We start from the raw sequence: 21381 nt of genomic DNA, 5'->3' as shown, positions 1-21381 counted from the left end.
CAAGGATGTTCAATGACAGCCGGGACATACTAGAAAAGACAGCTCCTCCAAAAACCGGTCATTGGTGGCCAAAATATTCTTAGAAAGTACATACGAACTAAGAGAAGTTGCATTGGCAAGTACTTGCCAGACCTGGAATCGCAGTCACACACTCATACTTGAGAGATTGGTTCTCTAAACACTAGGTCACCACTACTTTGTTATTTAAGGGTCCGTTCAGAAAAACCACTTAAATGCGGACTAATTAGAATCACTACTTTTATCCCTATGGTCACGCCTATTGCGCTTTAGTTCTTAGCGTTTTGTTTAGTCTGCTGTGCTTTTGCCGTTGACGTACAAAAGTTAAATATATGGAACGTTTCGAATGATTTTGCGTATTCTGTTGTTTTCCCGTCAACGGGCCCTTTAAATTCAACATCAGACGATCCAGATCTTTAATTTTGTTGACCCCGCAGTCGCTGGCATAAGGGACAGGATCCGCGTACGAAGTCGCGGGCAGAAGCTAGTATTATAATATATTCAAATGTAATAATGGCGTCCACGGTCGGTTTCGGCAACGGCGGCTGTTCTCATTTAAGGAGATCAGCCAGCTGCGCAGGACATATTATAGTGCACAAGCATTTGCGCAGACACAGGTGTACTCCCTATTCCTTCACTCTCATAACCCGATGGGACGGCAATCCGACACGACCGGAAAGAGATCAGGCGCAGGACCGATATTTACGTGCTCACCGATGCATTGGTGAATCAATCACAAACTTCCAGACTACGGGCTGCTTTGTGAATGTTTAAGAAAACCCACATTTCGGCCCGACCCGGGAATTAAACCCGAGACCTCGAGCACAGCAGCCGCGCTTGCGACCACTAGTCCAACGAAGCAATCAATTCAAATGTATTGTGTCTGCTAGAGATAACAATTTACCTAAGTTAGACATATACCTATTATAGGTAGCTATTTACCTATTGAAACAATTGTTTTATTGAACCTGGAAACTCGCGTAGAATTAATCAACAATGTAGGTACCTTAATACGTATCTGCCTCAGCTACGTAAGTACTTAACAGTTATTGAAACACTAATATGTATATGTACTCAACATTGTAGTTTTCTAGATACTTAGGTACCTATTAAACAATTTAAATATGACCTATTCACCCGAACTTGGACTTAATAGAGCGAGGCATTAAAACAAAAGAATTGTTGCTTACATTTTAAAAGTAACTGTTAATTTAAGGAAAACTAACGGACTTTTTATTTATATTAACTTGCCTCATATTAACTACGAGTTCGATTTGGAAAATTGTTGGGCTATGGTGAAGGAATAAGGCATATGTACGTACATATCTGCCCAAATGCTTGTGCACTATAATAGGTGTCTTGCAGTTGGCTAATCTCCTCATATGAGAAAACCCGCCGTGGGGCCATTATTATCATTATAATGAGTGGAATTTTTCTACCTGTTAATATGTAAGGGTACTACAGATTCATACCGTAACGTGTAAATTAATTATTTCCTCTCCTAACTATAATGATGAAACATTGTGTCCTTAAAAGCAAAATTGCAAATCCATTATCGTGATGGAAACAGTCATACATGGGTAGGCTCATTGTGAGCCAATATTGCTTCGGCTGAGCGCTTCCACAGCATAACATCCCGGATACTAGTATTATTAAGCACTTAGGTATACCTGTTGGTAATCTGTGAGCACTATAGGCGTATCAGATATATTTTTTTTAACTTTGCCTACTTTAAATGTTTTTTGAGGACCTAATTATTGGAGGTACGGTTATACAAATTCGTTCACAAGGTAATCCAAGCAACTCCTAAACCGGCAACAATTTTAATTTTCTCCGGTGCAGGAATCGAACAGGCGACATTGCGTGGCGACATAGAGCAGCCGATGCGATCGACCTCTATGTCATACCTACATAAGGGCGTCAACTATCTTTGCATGTCCGAAGTTAGCTTTTAGTCAATTCACGACAGTCATAATATTATGAACAAACGCACGCGCAAGCCGTCAAAAGTGTACTTCAGATTAGAAAAGTTAAAAGACTAGACTAATGTGCCAACATTTGTTCGGACGAGTGCTTCGATAGCATAACATCCCGGATGTTAGTGCTATATTCCTAACCTGTAAGCACTGTAATGCGTATCGGATTGTAGTTCTATCAGATATAACAAAACTCAGGATGTGTTGTAAGTTCCAGCGATAATAGATGGGTAGGCATTACTAATCAGAATCAAACAGTGCGCGGTAGCCCTACATGCATAGACCTACATTTTTATCATTTAGTTTAATGAGATTACATAAAAGAATTTGGTAATATGGCAATACCCACCCTTATGAACTCTAAGCGAGTAATTATTTAATTCAAAGCGTGCCTTTATAGAAGCTAGACAAGCTTGATCTAAATTATGAATAGTTTTACTCAAAGTTTTGGTTATTTATAACCATCTTTAACACGTATCACTTTTAACCATACATTTTCAAAAAAAAAATGCACCAAAATTTTATGTATTTCATAAACCATTTATTTAAAAAATATATAGGTACAAAACATCATACATTCTATAACCATTAACATCTACCGTATCAATAAACAATTGGACCACAATATTATCTAAGTTATTACGTCACTAAGTACAATGAATATTACCATGATCCCTGAATGTATTACAATTATTACTATTTAACTTGGTAATGGTAATCTGAAATGTCTACAATACTATGAATGATCAAATAAATAGGTATGAAAATTTCAATTCAGTTCAGTTACAAAAACAGAAAAAAAATGTTGCAAGCCAATTAATGACTGGCCAGATATGATTTTGGGTTGCAAGAGCAAAAAAGCAATGGAACCTCTTTAGATCAATGAAGGGAATAAAATAAGAATTTTAATATAGAGTAACATTAAAGTCATCAAAAACCTTAATTACAGCAGTCTTTATAAATCATAAGTAATTAGTAACATTTAAATTACCATTACCACTGAGGCGAATTACGTCTATCTTTGATATAAAACGGCAAGCCCGTTAGGCAAGAAATATGAATAATTTATGAGCAAAATAATCAATTAATTTACAATTTATTTTCTAAGAATGTTAATATTTAGGCTCTTGTATCGGATGGTTTCAGATCTTAATATTGAAATAGATATATTTTATTTGCTGATTAATCACATTTCATGGATGGATGGATACGGATAGTATTAAAAAAATATAAAGGCCACCGTCTAAATTAAATCAGTTTTTATTTTATTTAATATTCATAATAATCTATACTTCATAATAAAATGTTATAAAATTGTTGTAATTTCTATTATTTTGTGAACATTTTCCATTATCACACGTTACTATCACATTTCGTAAGTATTTGACCGTAATAATTTGCATTTACAAAAGCTATTTGAACCAAAAATAATTTCAATATAAAGCAAGTGAATGTCATGTTAATTTTAATGTCATTATGATTTTAGAATTCAAGTATCAAAATATTTTTGTGTATTGTTTGCAATGAATATGGAAATGCATTTTCTCATTCCTACTTGACACATGACAGGATTCCATATTTTTTCATAACATATTCGAAATGTATAGAGTCCCTGAGTTCAAAGTATAGATACACAATCTTTTTATCACAATAACTGCGTAAGTAAAACTAACTACTGCGATTGTAACTTTGTCGATACCAACTCTTCTGTTGATTACCAAAAAAATATTGATTGAGTCATTTAAAAAAGCAAATTTTTGGAGTAAATATAATCTGTTGTACGTTTAAATTAGTCACCTTTGGCATTCACAATTCAGTACAACTTTGAAAACTTGCTTTTAGAACTCAATCCACCACAATAAGTCGGTCAAATCACATTTTTGGACAAAGTGACAACCCTAACTTAAAATAGCTGTTTGGTTTTCTACCCTAGTTGTATAGAAATAAGGTTGTTTGTCGCTTATCTGGTGGATTTGAGCTTCCAGCGAAGGAAGAGGAACGCAGAGATACGTAGGACGAGGAAGATGAGACATAAGGCCGCGATGTCGAGGGTAAAGTCTGCGTTCAACATGTCGAGCTCTTCCAGTGTCGTTTCTGGGTTCTTGAAGTGGCAGTAAGTCTGGAAGTGGAAAAGATTTTATTAGTAAGTATTTTGTATGACTATATCTTTCAGGTTTTGCAGTTCGTTTTTTGACTTGACTGTCTTGGTAACTATCAAATCAGAGATATTACATAACAAGGAAGTTCACTTGGGTTTAAGTTCTATTTAAGATCTAGGGATCAACTATTATAATGAAGTTACATTTCTATTTATTTTTAGTCATAACTCTAAATACGGTTTAACTCGGTAATAGCGCTTTCACACTGGTGATTTTTGTCTCGCGTAGCAAAACCGTATATTTCGAGACGGAAATATCTTTAATACGGTTTCCAACGTCATCTTTTATACTGGTAGTTGTCAATTGTTTGCGCATATGCGGGACACCGTCCGTACGATCCGAGCGTTGTCGTTCGGAAAAACGTCCGCTAGTGTGAAAGCGCTATCACTAATTTAGTAAATAACAGCCTTAGGTATATATAATAGCCTTAGGTCCAAAAGGACCCTTATTCTCACCTGATGACACTTCAACTTGGGCCTATCAAAGGAGTAAGTAGCGAGCGCAGTGCCCTCGAACCCGTAGCGGATGTACGACAGGTACGTGATCCAGCGCAGGTACACCGGGATCGCGTTGAACGACACGAAGAAGCCGCTGAACAGCAGGAACGGGACCGACATTACGGGAGCTAAGAATACGCCATTCTGGAACAGAGAATAGAAGAAAATTAAATTATATTTACTAATATTATAAACGCGTAAGTTTGTGTGTATGTATGTATGGATGTTTGTTCCTCTTTCAGGCGAAATAAACAGGGTGGATTTTGATGAAACTTGGCGGTAATATATGTAACTAATATGTTACCTAATATGTATATCAGAATAACATAAAGGCTAATACTTATTCCGGAACTTGAAGTAAGTAGTTACCCCGGGAAGCGGGTGAAACAACTAGCTTGCATATGTATAATACTGCTGAAAGTTTATGTTTGCTTGAACACGCTACTTAGGAACTACTACACCAATTTGTATTTTTTTCAGCGTTACATAGCCCATCTATTTCAAGGCTATAAGCAAATTTTTATTCGTGTCGCAAAGTCCTTCCCACGGAACTCGATCGAAACCTCTGGCAGAATCTAGTATGCTATGAATTACCATAGAAACTAACCTGAACATTCATAGCAGCGCCGACAACGAGACCGACGCTCTGCGCCACGAAGGAGATGAGCAGACACGACGACAGGAACATCGCGAACCGGAACCACACCGGCGGCTGCGACGTCAGCAAGTATACTATCACTACGTAGATCACGCAGAATATCGCCTGGAAAACAGAAAATAATAATTTAGTACTATGTAAAAAAAAAAAAAAACAATTTATTGAGCTAAATGCGAAGTAATTTGTGTGAGGATTTGTAAATGGATAACTTGGTAGTTCTGACACGGAAGGGGTTATTAATTACTTTCACATATAAGTCATGGTAAGATAGTCCATGCTAAACTATTTTATGGTCACCCATATTTTTTTTTCTACGGAATTTTGATTACTTTGAAGTCTTTTAAAGAGTCTAGTTTTCCTTCTTAATTGCGAGTTAGAATATCCAAGTTTGTGGTTCTTTGATATATCTCCGTGTAACTTGGTCCTTATTAACAACTTCTATTGCTACAACGCCTTATCTTACTTCCTTTTAGAATAAACAAAGTAGTGCATCACAATAAATAAAATCAGTCATTTACCTGGAAAGGTATATCAGACACCGTGATAGCGAGATAATACGATCGCAGCGAGTACCATCGATTGAAGTGTTCTTTGACCAGCACAGGCATTTCGAGAGGAACTGAAAGTATAATAATAAACCATACATTAAAAACGAAACTAATTTCAGCTTTATCACCTACATATTAAAGTACAAAATTGCGTGAACACTCTTAGATTATTTTAGGACGGATATTTTAGGAAGTGTATGAATTTAAGCTTTATTTACATGCAAATTAGAGCTCAAAATTGTATATACTTTTTGACATTATATGAAGCTAATTCATATTCAATTCCATTGATAATACTGGTTACTGGCGCTAGTTTTTGTACACATTTTTGAGTTATGAAATAGCCTTTGACATAGCAAGTGTTAAAACATAAGGAAATAATTATGTAGTTAATTTTTGAGCTAATGGGAGACATAACCTGTTTAGTGTTTATCCTTGCATACTTAAGACAAAGCTAGCAATAAAATGTAGTTAAAAATTCTTAGAAAATACTTTTAAATTTTTAAAAAAATATATTTAATTCGCCCATTAAAAATAGAAATTATACTTGAATCGGCTCTTATAATATAAGAGAAGAATGTTAAATATTTTATATAATAGGAATTGGATTAAAAATTGACATGCTATATATTCAAAATTTTTATGCCTTACTTGAGTGTTAAGGCATTTTCTGCGTGCTCATGGAAATTAATATTATATCTTAAAAAATATACTCACAACTAAGTATAGTGATTGTCATGGACGTGTACATAAGGAACAGCATATTGAAGAACAGGAATCCGAGGTTAGACAGCACTTTGGAGCCATCATCGCCGATGTCGTAGTACAGTGCACCAATCAGGAAGCCGACCAGAATGTGAGCGAACAGACGGAGGTACATCAGAGTCTGTGGGGAGAGGTGTACGTTGATTATCATGTAACCAGCAAAAAAATGTGAGTATATATAATATGAGAGTGTAGCTCCCAAATATACAGTGTCATATAACTTTGATTCTCTGAGAAGTTAGCCATGTGAAGAATAAATGTGAGGAACGCAAAGTTATTTCGCAAGAGCTAAGTTAAAGTTGAACTTAAAAGTGCCTTTATTGCGAGCAGTATAAGTATCATATGTATTTCACATACATGTCAAGTGACTTGAATTATGCGTTTCATACTTGTGCCCATTAATATGTTAAGGAGCAGTAATTTACATATGTTTTTCCTACCCCTAGTTATGATTTTCAATTTTACTTTTTCACACCAGGTCTCAACTTACAACACTTTCATTTTAGACTATCTACTCAAGTCTAGGTGTGATAATCAGCCTTGAATATCAAATGTCAATCTACATTCTAGCACTAAGCATTACCTGGTTAAATTATGTTCGACTTTTAAGACAAATATACTTAGCCTAAATAAATCAATTAACATATAGACGATAAAGGCATCATTGTGAGAAAGAACACTGGCATTTTTCCTTATATTAAAATCTTGAATGCGACTGTATCACGGAATCTCGAAGTTCAAAATGCCGAAGTACTGAAGCCATAAAGTACACAAGATCGATGCACGTGACTTAGAATGTACGCTACATCGAAGTACTGAATTGCGAATGTTCATGATACCGATGTACGTATTGTAGGTATTGAGGTCTGCATTATATTGAGCCTAGCCTTTCCCCAACAACAATGTTGGGGTCGGTCTACGAGATCTTATGTTGTCGCTCCTTGTAAAACATTGATGCGCCCCTGGCCCCAATACAATGCTGAAAACAAAAAGTGTATATAATATATAATGCAGACCTCAATACAATGTTAGGTGGGTGGGTGGTTGTTGGGAAAGGCTCGGCAAATAATGATGAATAAATGTGAACCACGACAGAAATCGAAAACAAAGTCGTGGAATAACAACATAAGATCTCGTAGATTTAACACAAGTACATTAAAGCAATGCATTTTTTACTGGAAATTGATCAAAATACGATATTTAAAGCATTTCCGGTTGATATTACCAATTACCGCAGATACCGTGATTTTAAACCCTTCGATATTAGGTACTTCGGTGTCACAAACTTTCGATATTCCGTACATCGGGATTCAGAACAATCGCAATCACGTACTTCGCTATAACAAACTTTCGATATTCCGTACATCGGTATCATGAACATTCGCAATTCAGTACTTCGATGTAGCGTACATTCTAAGTCACGTGCATCGATCTTGTGTACTTTATGGCTTCAGTACTTCGGCATTTTGAACTTCGAGATTCCGTGATACAGTCCCCTAACATGGCTATTTTGAAACTTTTAACAAAAACTCCTAACGGTGTTAGACAAATGCGTAAATAGACAAAAAAATGAATTTTAAGCAGATAGAATGACAATAAATGAAGAAATAATATTTTACTGTCGTATGTAAAATAACGGTTATACCCAGCCCTAGGAATTGATGGCGCAAGCAAAGACGTCATTTGGTAAATTAATAACATTAAGCAGCAACATCAGACAGATATTACCTAATAACATGTACAAAATAATTGTTCCTTTTCATTGTTGGTAAGCTACACTATTCCTTGGTGTCATAGGCCATGCTATATTTGTACAAGGGTACGAAAAGTGGTGCCCGAAATCAAGTACCTTATATTTATGACAATTAATTATGTAGATTCGCAATAGTTCAAAATTTATATTTTTCAATTGCTTTGTCTAAATCCTATGACACATAGGGACATCTGTGATACACCATTACTCATCTTGTATCTAACAAAACAGGATCAGTTATCAATCGTCAAACTATACCACTTAACAGTAAGTATAGTATTTTGGGAACTGATATTAGTGACTCATGCGTGTCATCTAAACTGCCCCATTTATCTGACATTATATCTGTTTATCTAATCATTAAAATGATTCTATCACAATTCTTTGTCACTATACGCTAATCTCACGCTACTATGAGAATATCAACTGGTTCTAGTTTAGTACCCGATTTATCCGATTATACAGATATAGCAAAAGTACTTGTATGATAGTTCTTACAGTTCAAATGTTTCTATAAATATTATTATATTTTGCATTAAAAAGTTTATCGGGTTACATTTGAATATAAAAAACTTTCCGAGTAAAAAAGGACATCTAATTACTTCAAGTATAACTCGTATCTATAACATATAAAACAGAAATATGATTGATTTTCACATCAAGAGAAAAGGTTCCATCAAAACTCTTCGCATACGGAACGTTTAATAAATCTTTGTCGCAGACGTAAGTTAAGTAATTGTTTTTATTGTCCGACGTTATTATGATTCCATTGTAATGTCGATCTATTGCGATGAATCATTGCGTAGATACGCACTTATCACCAAGTATAGTACTTAGTACCAGCAGTGTAATAAACGTATGTTTTGGGGTTCTCGTAACAAGTATGAGTTAGTTAGTTTCTTTTAGCGGTCCATAAGTATTCTTTAGTACCTTGTTATTGCCCTTTTACAGCTTTAATGTAGCAACGATTGCCATTTCTCAGTAATATGCTGATTTGAAAATAGCCGTGTCACCCGTAGTAGTTTACCGACAGTAAAAAAAATATTTTTTTCAAATCAGTTCACTAGTTTCGAAGTCTTCACCACCACCTACTAACATTAGTTTCATTTCATCATTGTAATAGTTCAAAAGCCTATAACAACTTACCCAATCTCTTCTACTGAACAGCAAAGTCCTCTTGAGCACGACCCAGAACTGCGTGAGTTCAGAAGTGGCATACCGTCTGGGTGAACCTTCGCCGCCTAAGAGGGCCACTTCCACGTTGTCCTGTTTCTCTGTGTCCATTTGTACTACTAGCGGGTCACCTGGAGACAAAGTTATAAGTTATAATTTAGAATGATGGTGATGATGGTTATGAATGGTGTTGAGGTCAGATAGTCGCTCCATGTAAAACACTGGTGCTCAGCTTCTTCCAGTGAAACTGGAAGCCGACATCAAAAAGGCTAGGTAGACGATGAATTTAGAATGATGCTGCTCTTTCTTGGCAAGGTCTTGTTGATATTCATCATCTGTCTAGTCTTTGTCCAAACTATGTTGGAGTTGACTTCCAGTCTTTACAGTATGCAGTAGACAAGTATTTTACATGGAGCTACTGCCAATCTGACTCTTAGCACTCAAAATTATATATCTAAACTGAAATAAAAGTAATCAAACATCTTTCAGAAATATGGACTTCCATAACTTTTTCTTAAGTAATCATGTCCCTGCCGATCCATTTAATAACATAATAGAAGAAAAACTAGTTTCTGACGTACTTTAAATAAAAAAAATGTTTTCTTTGACTTTGATCCTAACTATAACATAATAAAGGCAAAAAACTTACATTACGTAAATTAAATTGCTTATAATATCTTATTACTTAGAAACCAGACAGTTTAAATAGGCAGGTAAACCATGTAAAATCCAGTTAGTGGGAAAAAGGTTTACCAGTCATTTTTTTACGTTTTAACAGCCTTATAAATTACATAATTCATTAACATGAAAACCAACTATTTTAATAGTAAATGATTAATCAAATTGCAATTACACAACCTTCTTATCTGGCAATAACTTCCTGCGTTTCCCGACCAGAACGATAAAGTTCAATTCTCCTAATTACTGAACTCCATATAAAAAGGGAGAAACAAGGAAACTATTATAACCTTCATGTATACGAGCAGAGACAACACGGCGGGTCAAATGTCAAGGCGGCCATGATGTTATCACGTGAGCACGTAGATACAGCCATTAATGTATTAACACGAGTGTGCAATTTAATAAGGATAATGTACAAGGCGAGGTTTGAATGTGAGCAAAAGCTATGTAGGTAAATTGAGACCATTTTACAAAAAAAAAAAACTGCAAATGAGTCGTTATTGAAAGCAATCTCCATCACTTATGAGAATCTCCAATGCGTTTTTTAGACTAATCAGCATCATTATCATCATCATCATAAGCATCCACACTGCAACCCAGGGCACAGGCTTCTTCTCATACAGAGAAGGAATAAGCCAAATTACCGTGCTAGATCAAGACGAATTGGCAATATAAGACTCATTAAATCCTCAAAACGATGCTTAACCACTGGATCAAAACGACTTACTTCATCATTATCACTACAAAACTCAAAACTGACCGAAGTATTATTTAGTCAGCGTTCCATTCTATTCAATAAAGCTTCACTATGGGCCCTAACACTTATCTAATGTTAACCAATAGGCATGATGACAGTAATCAAAAATCATTAAAATAATATATTTATTAAATTAAACTTGAAGCTTGGAATATAAAACGCGCATTGTTTTCTTTATTAATAATGTGATTAATATGTATTTTTATAAAATAAAATTACGAAATAAGGCAATCCGCCATGATATCTTGAACACCAATCAGAGCTCGTGACGTCATCTCTGAAAACAACTCGCGCGAAAGCGCGAGAACGTCACATTTCGTTATTGTGAACTTCCACTGCGATCTTTGTTTTTAATTAATTAATTGTTTATAACACGAGTTATGGAGCCCGGATTTATCAAGGCAAACAGCGCTAATTTGCCTAGAATTGATATCATAATGCTGGGAAAGTTTTTGGCATCAAATAAAGATTTTTGATCAGCTGAATTTAGAAATGTTAAAACTTCCATGTAAGTATACTAGTTTAATTAAAAAACAATGAGAGATGAAACCTAACCTCGAAATAGTTATTTACATTATAAACTATGCTAGAATCTAGAGAACTATGTAATAACTTACATCAAAGTGATCTTCACAAAAATAAAGTTGTACCCTGGGCAATATTGCTTTTGAATCTCGCTTTGCAAGTTTAAGCCACTTGTTTCGTATTTTTTTATTGTGAGGAACGTACACAAATAACTTATCAGGAGTTGTTTTGGATGTGTTCTTACACTGGGGGACCCCACAACACCTATGCCCTTTCGAATTCATAGTTAATAACACAAAAAACTTAATTATTGCACGAGCGTTGTTTACTTGCGTCTTGTAATTTCAGTCGTGACGTCACAAGTGACGACATGACACTGACAAGCGTTTTCGCGCAGGATTCAAAGTGGACAGAGAAAAATGCAATTATTTGATAAAAAACTTCGCATTTTCTTAAAATTAATAATTTTTCGTATAAAATAGACGTATACCTACATCATACAAAGGAATTTAAAAATTTGTCATCATGCCTATTGTCACCGATTTAAAAATCAAACTCTATTTCTTAGCGAATCTATTTGCAAACGTTTGAGTCATAATTTCAAGATAAACTTACAACAGGTGTTTTATGTAACAATTTTACTACAGTGAGTTTTATCAAACAATATACACAATCATATGGGCATTTTAGTTTTTATCGTAACTTCAATAAATATTATTATAACAATACCTATGTAATAGTATGACTAATATAAATAACAGGCAGAATTAGTCACGGTACCTAAAGAACATAATTTCTGCAAATTGTTTTCTGTCAGAAATATATTTTTCCCCATACAGTAAAGTCATCTCATCCTCCGAGCCTTTTTCCCAATCATGTTGGGGTCGGCTTCCAGTCTAACCGGATTCAGCTGAGTACCAGTGCTTTACAAGAAGCGACTGCCTATCTGACCTCCTCAACCCATTTACCCGGGCAACCCGATACCCCTTGGTTAGACTGGTGTCAGACTTACTGGCTTCTGACTACCCGTAACGACTGCCAAGGATGTTCAATGACAGCCGGGACCTACAGTTTAACGTGCCATCCGAAACACAGTCATTGGTGTCTAAGATATACTTAGAAAGTACATACAAACTTAGAAAAGTTGCATTGGTACTTGCCTGACCTGGGATCGAACCCGCGCCCTCATACTTGAGAGGTTGGTCCTTTACCCACTAGGCCACCACGACTTACATACATACAGTAAAGTAATATATTATAATTACTTAAATAAACGAAAGTATATTATGTATACCTAAAAATTGAAAACGGTTATTTTCATTTCAATGAATGTTATGTGAATGTTATTATGAGGTTTAGGCCCAAGTTCACGCAGCATTGATGAACGTCCGTTTTTCTAAAAACAACTAGACACTTTAAAAATTGATAGTAAAATAAATTGTTTTAAGAAAATGACGTTGCAGTTCTCGGTGAATTTAAAGAAATACTTACTTATAATAGTTATTTTGTTATACATAAAAAAGAGCTATCTTAGAATTATATTCTATTGCAAATTATAGACGGAGGAGATTTTGGCTATAAATTATAAAGTTATTATAAATATCTAGTTAATTTCTGCTTATTCCGTCACTGCAGCCTTGGACATTGGCATCGTTAGAGGCATTTCCGTAAAATGTTATTATGAAATGAGTAACATATTAATTTTATTATAACATTTTAATGTCACCGCATTTTTATTGAAATTGTTACATAAAAACTATTATGATTTAGCGGGCCTCGTGGTGTCAGCCGAAAGACGTCTACTGCTGGACAAAGGATCAATAAAGAAAGATCGAACAAAATGGCGAACCTTGGGAGAAGCCTTTGTCCAGCATTTAGCATATGACATTCTATTCCCTATATCGTCTTGTATGTTCATGTCAAGGCGTATACCTTTTCTTCGAAAAATAATATACTAAGAATGTACCGATGCAATTAAACAACAATTTTATTTATTGTGTGCCTTTTACCTGTTATAAATTAACTCAACTGTTGCTTCAACTAAATCGTCTAACGTTGGATTTCTATAACCTTTAAGTACATATTTTGATGGCGATTAGAGACAGAATATAAACAACGGATAGTTAGGTAATAGAAATCGGCAGTTAGTGATGCAGTTTCTAGACTTGCATGGAAATCTAACGGTTAGTTAATGATAATGAAAACTAATTACACAGGCGTCAGTTTATCGGCGAACAAAGTTCATGTTAAGTATTGTGGACTGTTATCAATGTGCGGTTGGACTTGTGTAACTGTTGCAGTATCCGTCCGTAAACGAGTACAGTCGGTATCAAAAGTATATATGGGTAAAGACCAAGGAGGAAGGAAAGATGTGGAGATGCCATAAGGCGCTTAGGTCAAGGGCTTCAAGTAATTTTGTTCTTCGTGGTAAAGACATATTGTTATTGTCAGGACCCGCCATCAGTAACAATTGACTTATCCGGATTACACATTTTTCGTGTATTTATTGCATGATCAGAATAAATCCTCTTTTGATCGTCGGTGAGAAAACGAAAAATGGAAGGATATGTAATTGAATATTATACGGATTACATGTAAAAAATAAATATTTATTATTTACAGCATTTTGAATAAATTTGAATTGTGTGAAACAGTGGTTACAATATAATTTCATTAACGAAGGAGACATTCATTTGAATGTTTTTTTTTTCTATGAATAAATAGGTATTTTTGAAGCTACATAATACTTCCTATAGACTAAACTCTACGCATAACTTCCGTCTTTAGCGGGAACGTTTATCATTACACGTGATAATGTAAATCGTAAACATGTTTTTAATTAAAACCTCAATTGTTTTTCACACACAATTATTGTGAAAAATAAAGCAACTAAACAATTGAATGTAACGTCTATTTTTAACTTGCAAGAATTCTTTACAACAGTTCTTTTATTTTTAATTATCTATACCTGTAATATAATAAAGAGGTTTTTTTTTTGTTTGCATCCCAAAGGCTACTGAATATGAAAAAATTGGAAACCTACATTATCCACGAGTAACATAGGCTATATTTTATCAGGGTACTGGCAGTAGTCCCACGGGAAGCGAGTGAAACCGTTTGATAACAGTTAGTCAACAATACCCCTTAAATAAACAGCATTTTCTCAAGGCAAAAAAAAAATTATATGGAGTGTCCGATCCAAAATATTGCTCTTCGCCAGCTTCATATCTACTTTGAAAGAACTCCCCTCCCCTATATTTTCAAACGGTCTTGAAAGTATTCTAATCATGCCTATCAGTCGCGACAAACAGGATGCATAGTACCTCTGATCTCTGCTATCAATCAGACACGCATGCATAACTTTATCAAACGAATGTACCATATATGTCACTTTTACATTATAACACGTGAAATAAGGTTATCTACTAGATAAGCTTTCTATATTAATATATGAGTAATCGCATGTATCTAGATTACGAGGTTTTAATTTTGATATCTCTGAAGGTCGTTTGCTGTTGTTTAAAACGTGTCCTTGTGTTAGCCTTGTGGGAAAGACTGGTTGTTGGCCTATATTTTTGGCTATGAATCTTATTGCTATACAATTTATTTGATCTTTAAAAAAAGTTTTAGCTTTGAAGGCAGTACAACCACTGTGTAAATTATCTCAAGATTAACAATTTTATCGCAATTCCATCAGTGTAAGTAAGAAAACTGAAAAATAATTTTAGGGTCTAACCTACTTTATTTACTGGATTTATTTCGCCACAAAGGACCAAAAACTAGTTCCCAAACCGGCTACTTGGTAACACTATTTGTATATCCAAATAAATTATTAGGTATTTATTATGTAAGACACGAAGGAAATAATTAATTCACTCTGTATATATGGAAGCCATCCGGAAGTATTTAATCCAAACTAATATTATAAATGCGAAAGTAACTCTGTCTGTCTGTCTGTCTGTCTTTTCTTCACGCCTAAACTACTGAACCGATTTGTGTGAAATTTGGTACAGACATAGTTTGAAACTTGAGAAAGGACATAGGATAGTTTTTATTACAAAAAAAATAAAAAATAAAATTATTCCGGACATATAGCGCCATCTATTGGTCAACTCAAAAATCTGCTGGTAGTCACTATTCCACGCGAACGAAGTTGCGGGCAAAAGCTAGTATTTATATAAAGGTGACGTCATAATCTATGTCGAGGCCTCTATCTATGTTTATGTGTCTGATAGATACCCTTTTACCCGTGAATTCAAGAATGGAGTTAAGAATTGCATGATTAAATATCTGACATAACTGATCACATACACATCTATAAATATTTATTTTATAAAGAGGATTTGTTACATTTTTGTTTATAACTATCTAAAAACGACTGGATTTACTTAATTTACATTCTAATTATCTCTGAGTAATATAGGAACGCTTTATTTCTGTCTGGAATCGGAAAACAACTAAAGCCTAAGTTCACCGACAACACGAACGTCCGTTTGTCTTAAAACAACTTACTTTAAAACTTGAGCGTGAAAATTCATATATACAGTCCGTGGTCGAAAACGCAAAGAACATAAAACCACATTTCACACGATACAAAAAAAAATAAGGTTCAAATACAAGCCTACCTTTAGCAATTTCGCTAGCAGCAAACTGCAGTATTCCATTCTGTAGGTTTCCATTGCCATTAGTGTTGTTACCATCGCGGAACTTCTCCTGCACTTGGGATAAGTCGTTCTTGTTCCACTCCTTGTTCAAGGATTCCTCCATAGCTTTCTTATTGTTGTAGTCGGGCACTTTGCTGTCTGGGAACGGCATGCCGTTTCTGGAAGGAAATTTTATGTAAGGGATTTTTGGTTGTTAATTTTCGTGTAACGGGTGATACAATGTGAAAGGATTTCTATTACATTGCTACAGTTAAGTAAAAGAACCACTAATTATTTTTAATACATTCATAGGTTGCAATACACAGATATTGCATTCTTGCAGGAGTGCAGAAATTCACGCAACATAAGATTACAGAATGACAAAACATGTTATTTCAAAATGCGTCAGTTGAATTTAATAACAGTACACGGAATGACATGGTCAGTTGTAAAAAAAATAATTTATTTCAACGAAAGTCTGTAATTTTTCCTTGTTCACATTTTCTTCATTTGGAAAGAGACACAAACACTTTCAAAATTACCCACGATTTTAGCATGAGTATTAGCATATGGTATACGCCAGGGATGGCGAACCTTTATTGACTTGCGTGCCAAATCAAAAAAAAAAATAACTGCAATTATAGAGGCGTGCCTTTATGACAAAAAGTTAACATGAAAAGGTAAAAGATTATGAAGAATAGACTTGTCTTTGATTCGAAAATTTTCTTAAAAAATTATAACATTAGCGCTCAGATATCTTAATAAAATAGGCTCTGTTCGGGATATGGGAAATAGTTCTCATGTGATCTGATTGAATGCACGAGTACGTGGTTGTGGTACATAATTTCAATTGAAAACTTGCAAAATAATGGTGTGCCCAAATTATTTAGCTGCGTGCCACCACGGGCACGCGTGCCATTGGTTCGCCATCCCTGGTATACGCCATCTAGAAAACTCACTTATATCAAGTATTTAAAGTTTTTTTTCAAACATTAAGATGGTTTCCCTCACCTAATATCATTCTTGCCGTTGTCGATAGCACGCACCAACTTGCCGGTATTGTCTCCGTACTCGCCGCACGACACTTCAATGATGAACGACGCCGGATTGTGGTACGATGGACACTGCAGGCTTAAGCTGCCGAGCCATTCAACTGTAGGTACGAGAAAATGGGATATTTGAGTGATTTTAGAGGATTTGATGGTCTTTTGGGGTGAATTAAGAGCTTTGCAGATGTTTTTTTGTGTTTAATTTCGCTTGTTGCAAAAATTGAATAAGTATGTACTGATTTAAAGAAAAAACTTTTGTTAAATGGGAAAATCTTACTGTGAGTTGCACAATTTCAGTATAACGATAACCGAACCATTTTCAGTTGTCAAATCGGCGATAAGACCTATGGCAGCAATTTAGCATAGGTTATAGTTTGTTTATCATTTTAGTTAATTGGTGCAACTTACCCCTAAAATAGAACAAAAATATTAAACAAGATTCAAAAGTCTAACTTACCAAGTCGTCCAGTACTGCCTTGATAAACACATTGACCATCAGCCAACGTGTACAAATGGTCGAACATTTCGAACAACCTAGCGGACGGCTGATGAATAGTACAGATGATAGTCCTACCCCCCCTCGCCAAGGTCTTCAGCAACGAGATACATTGGAAACAAGAGGAACTGTCCAAGCCTGACGTAGGCTCGTCGAAGAACATAATAGGGGGGTTGTTCACGAGTTCCAAGGCGATTGAAAGACGTTTCTTTTGACCTCCGGAGAGGTTGGATGTCATTGTCTTGTGGTGCTCCGAGAGGCCGAGAGTTTCCAGGATTTCTTGGATCTGGAAAAAGGGTCCTTTTGTAATAATGCTTTTCAGTGTAATCTTTATATTGAACAGTGAAGGAATTGAAGAATTTCTTTACTAGTTTTTTAGTGGTGTTGAACTAGCGGTAGAAAGTTATTTAGATTTCAAGGTACTATTCTATTTTTTTCTTAAAATTGTTTAATGCAAAAGTTGTCATTAACTGCATAGGTATATAGTCTATAACGTATTAAATTATTTTTCAACGCTGTTTCCGTTACCATGGGCGCAACAATTCCAGGTAAACCAAAGAAGAAATACACCACTATTTGGAAACCAGCTTTGTCTACTCACCACTTCCTCCTTATCAGCGCTGGTGGTAGCACTGGGCAGCTTCAAAGCAGTGGCTACAGCCATGGCCTCCTCAACTGTAAGGTTTCCATGCAGCTGGTTGTCCTGCATAATATAGCAGGACAGCTTGCGGAAACTCGAAAGGTTTCGCTCCATGCCGTTCACTGTTATACTGCCTTCCATTCCTGATGTTCTGAGGAGGAAAGAGTAAGATTATACAAGGTTTATTCATTTGCATACTGATTATTTTTCCTTCGGATTAATAGGCACTGCTTACTACTGAGAACTATCCGTGGATTTCTATATTCGTTGATGAGCGATTAGAGATTGAATATTGATATGAGCTTTACGTATATTATTATCCTTCAATCTTTATTCGCAAAACAACGATAGACAGTATATAAATCCGTAGTAAGTAGGTACGTATAGGTGGTCAGCGTTCCGGGTAGTAACCAGATTAAATCTAATCTTAACCTATTTTTGTGATATTCACTTTTTATCAAGTTGATTAGGGAATTCCAGTGCAAGTGCAATAAAGTAAAGGTCGATCTGAATATCGATGCAATCATGTATATTCGGTAATACTATCATATCTTCACTTTAGGTATACCAATCAGTTATCGTAATTTCATATCCGTTTAGAATACGTAGCACTATGTTAATACAACCAAGCATGCTTTGAGCGAATCAATTTTGTAAAGAGTGTGTATTCTCCTAGGACCACAAAAGTAAGGTTAAATTCATTTGATATTTTTAACCAAATAACTACGATGGTTAGTTCTACAAAATATCTTTGGGAAACATTATTTTCTCCCCAATTATCAAAACTCTATTGAGTATTGGATTGTTTTAGATATTTAACGGTATGTTATCGTGATCAATCAACAAATGGATCCTACTGAATAATCTGATTTCATGGCGTATAAAAATTACTTTGTGTGACATTGTTCCGCAACTGACCCATACCCTATTAAATATCTATGATACACCATGCTATACTAATTATTAAATCGATGTCAGCAGTTGCAAGCAGGATCGATGTTCACATAGGTAATTGGAACCTGCAATTACATTGAACTTTTCTGTGTCGTTTTGTACATTTGCTGTTATTGCATAACTGTAGAAATAGGATCTAACGTAAGCATTTAAGTTGGATCAAGAAATATGTGTTACTATCAAGTTTCACATAATATATCATTTTGCTGTGTATATTATTTAAAGGTGTAATTGGTTATCATTTTGGAAAATATTCTTCATTATTTTTGTTTACTTTTCTTTCTTTAGTCTTCACGCATATAGGAACTTATAGATATAAATATGGAGGCAGGTAAAAATATGAAGGTCCAGGTTCATCCATAACATAAACACCAGTTTTCTTAAAACTGTTCACTATGAATTTTCAGGTACTATTTTCAAAGTAAATGGTTGTTATAAGAAACACAGAAGTTTATGTTGAAGGACCTAAGCGTACTAGTACCTAGCAAGTAGGTGTCGATTGCGGCAATACAATCCGTTCTACTTGTGTGATCGCCTGCAGAATACCATGGAAGCTACTTTCTTCATTGCACTACGTATGTGTGTTAATTGCTTGCCTATTATGTGAAATAACGTTAACATTGTCATTTCTGAATTGATAGACTTATAGGCCTATGATTAAAATAATTTGCTTTGAAAACTTATCGATAAGTAGATTATTACATGTATCATATGGATATCTTTCAATGTAGAATCCTTAGAGTGCGTCTAGATCAAAAACACAAGATTAAGAGCAGTGCCTACGATAGAATCTTTGAGATCACAAATAGAGAACTCAGATTTTCTGGGGCCTTTGCCGAAATGAAGATTAATTATGCCAACGCTGCAAAGATGATCATTTAATTTGTAATACGATTTTACTTCAAAGATTAAGTTCGTTGAAGTACTACCTGAGACTTGGTTGCTAGCTCTTGAACAAAGAATCGAGTACACTGAACCTTTTATTTAATGAATGGAAATACAAATTAAAACCATTGTTTTATCGATCAGTAACAAGACTTGTGACAATATGTCCCGTAAAAGACCAAAGATTATAAAAAGACAAAAGATTTGTGACAACATTGACTAAATGACATACTTTTGGCGTTGTTAAACCACAACAATAAGTTGGTATTTTGTGTTTATAAATAGGTACATTCCTGATGAGGTGACTGACCATTTTATACTACGTCTTGAATTTCAAGTCTTGTTGACAAATATACACAATATCAAGTTAAATTGATACTTCTGATAAGTCATAAATATCAATTTTTCCACAATTAAGTAACTACCAGTCTATTTGTAAAATGTTTGACATAGAAGGACCCGCCAAAATGTTTCTGGAAAGTTGCCGTACTGGAACTACTTACATAAAAACCATGAAATCCTTGATTATAAATATTACTTGTGTTTAAATCATTCCAAAGCATTGCTTTATGACGTCAATAGATCTATAAATATTCCGAACTTTTTTATCAATATGATTTAATTTTAATTCTCGTATTAAACGTTAACTAAAACCGGTGATCAAGTAAAAAAAAACTCATTCGTATTATGAACAAGCTAAATTCAAAAATAGAACATAAAATCAATTTTACTTGAGTATTTTGCAATAAAAAAGAATAAAGTATTCTTTTAAATAGGTAACCTACTTATTTAAATTCAAAAAAAAAGAAAGAACTCTTTGGTTGGTAACTCGCAATTTGCGCAACCACCAACCAACGCATTTGCGGTTTATTCGCTTTACTGTTAAAATAGTTACCACTCTGAGATGAGAGATTTTAATCAGTGCAGTAACAGAGATAGTGAATGCGTCTCTTTCTAGTACATAAATGTTCGCAATAGTACAGAAACTGCGTAAATCGTCGGTCGGACGCTCGACTCGACCCACTTAACTAGCCGTGATAACCAAGTCCGGTTTGATGATGAAAACAATATTATTTGTTTTATTCCATGGATTAGTAACGATGCATGTGACAAATAAAATCTTGGTTGATGGTGAGTAACACTGATTCGGACTTTGGTTGAAGAATACAGAATAAAGTTAAATGTTCTACAAAAGACAAAGACT

At 34.9% G+C, this 21381-nt stretch overlaps 1 protein-coding gene across 2 annotated transcripts in view; it reads right to left on the bottom strand.

Moving 5' to 3' along the window:
- Nucleotides 1-2511: 2511 nt before the first annotated feature.
- LOC124629561 (ATP-binding cassette subfamily G member 4) overlaps nucleotides 2512-21381 on the bottom strand; it is a 36494-nt gene continuing 17624 nt past the window's right edge. For both annotated transcript variants that reach the window (XM_047163005.1, XM_047163004.1), the window contains 10 exons: nucleotides 18300-18489; nucleotides 17660-17984; nucleotides 17165-17306; nucleotides 16136-16332; nucleotides 9521-9678; nucleotides 6574-6742; nucleotides 5827-5927; nucleotides 5258-5413; nucleotides 4609-4794; nucleotides 2512-4113 (listed from right to left, as the gene is read on the bottom strand). In XM_047163005.1, the coding sequence (XP_047018961.1) occupies nucleotides 3955-4113; nucleotides 4609-4794; nucleotides 5258-5413; nucleotides 5827-5927; nucleotides 6574-6742; nucleotides 9521-9678; nucleotides 16136-16332; nucleotides 17165-17306; nucleotides 17660-17984; nucleotides 18300-18489 (1783 nt within the window). In that variant the 3' untranslated portion in view covers nucleotides 2512-3954. The remainder of the gene's footprint in view (nucleotides 4114-4608; nucleotides 4795-5257; nucleotides 5414-5826; nucleotides 5928-6573; nucleotides 6743-9520; nucleotides 9679-16135; nucleotides 16333-17164; nucleotides 17307-17659; nucleotides 17985-18299; nucleotides 18490-21381) is intronic.

This window comes from Helicoverpa zea, chromosome 4, assembly GCF_022581195.2.
Source record: "Helicoverpa zea isolate HzStark_Cry1AcR chromosome 4, ilHelZeax1.1, whole genome shotgun sequence".
In the NCBI taxonomy this organism is placed as follows: Eukaryota; Metazoa; Arthropoda; class Insecta; order Lepidoptera; family Noctuidae; genus Helicoverpa; species Helicoverpa zea.
The sequence above is the reverse complement of the archived record's forward strand: the minus strand, read 5'-3'. Positions and strand labels throughout refer to the sequence as shown.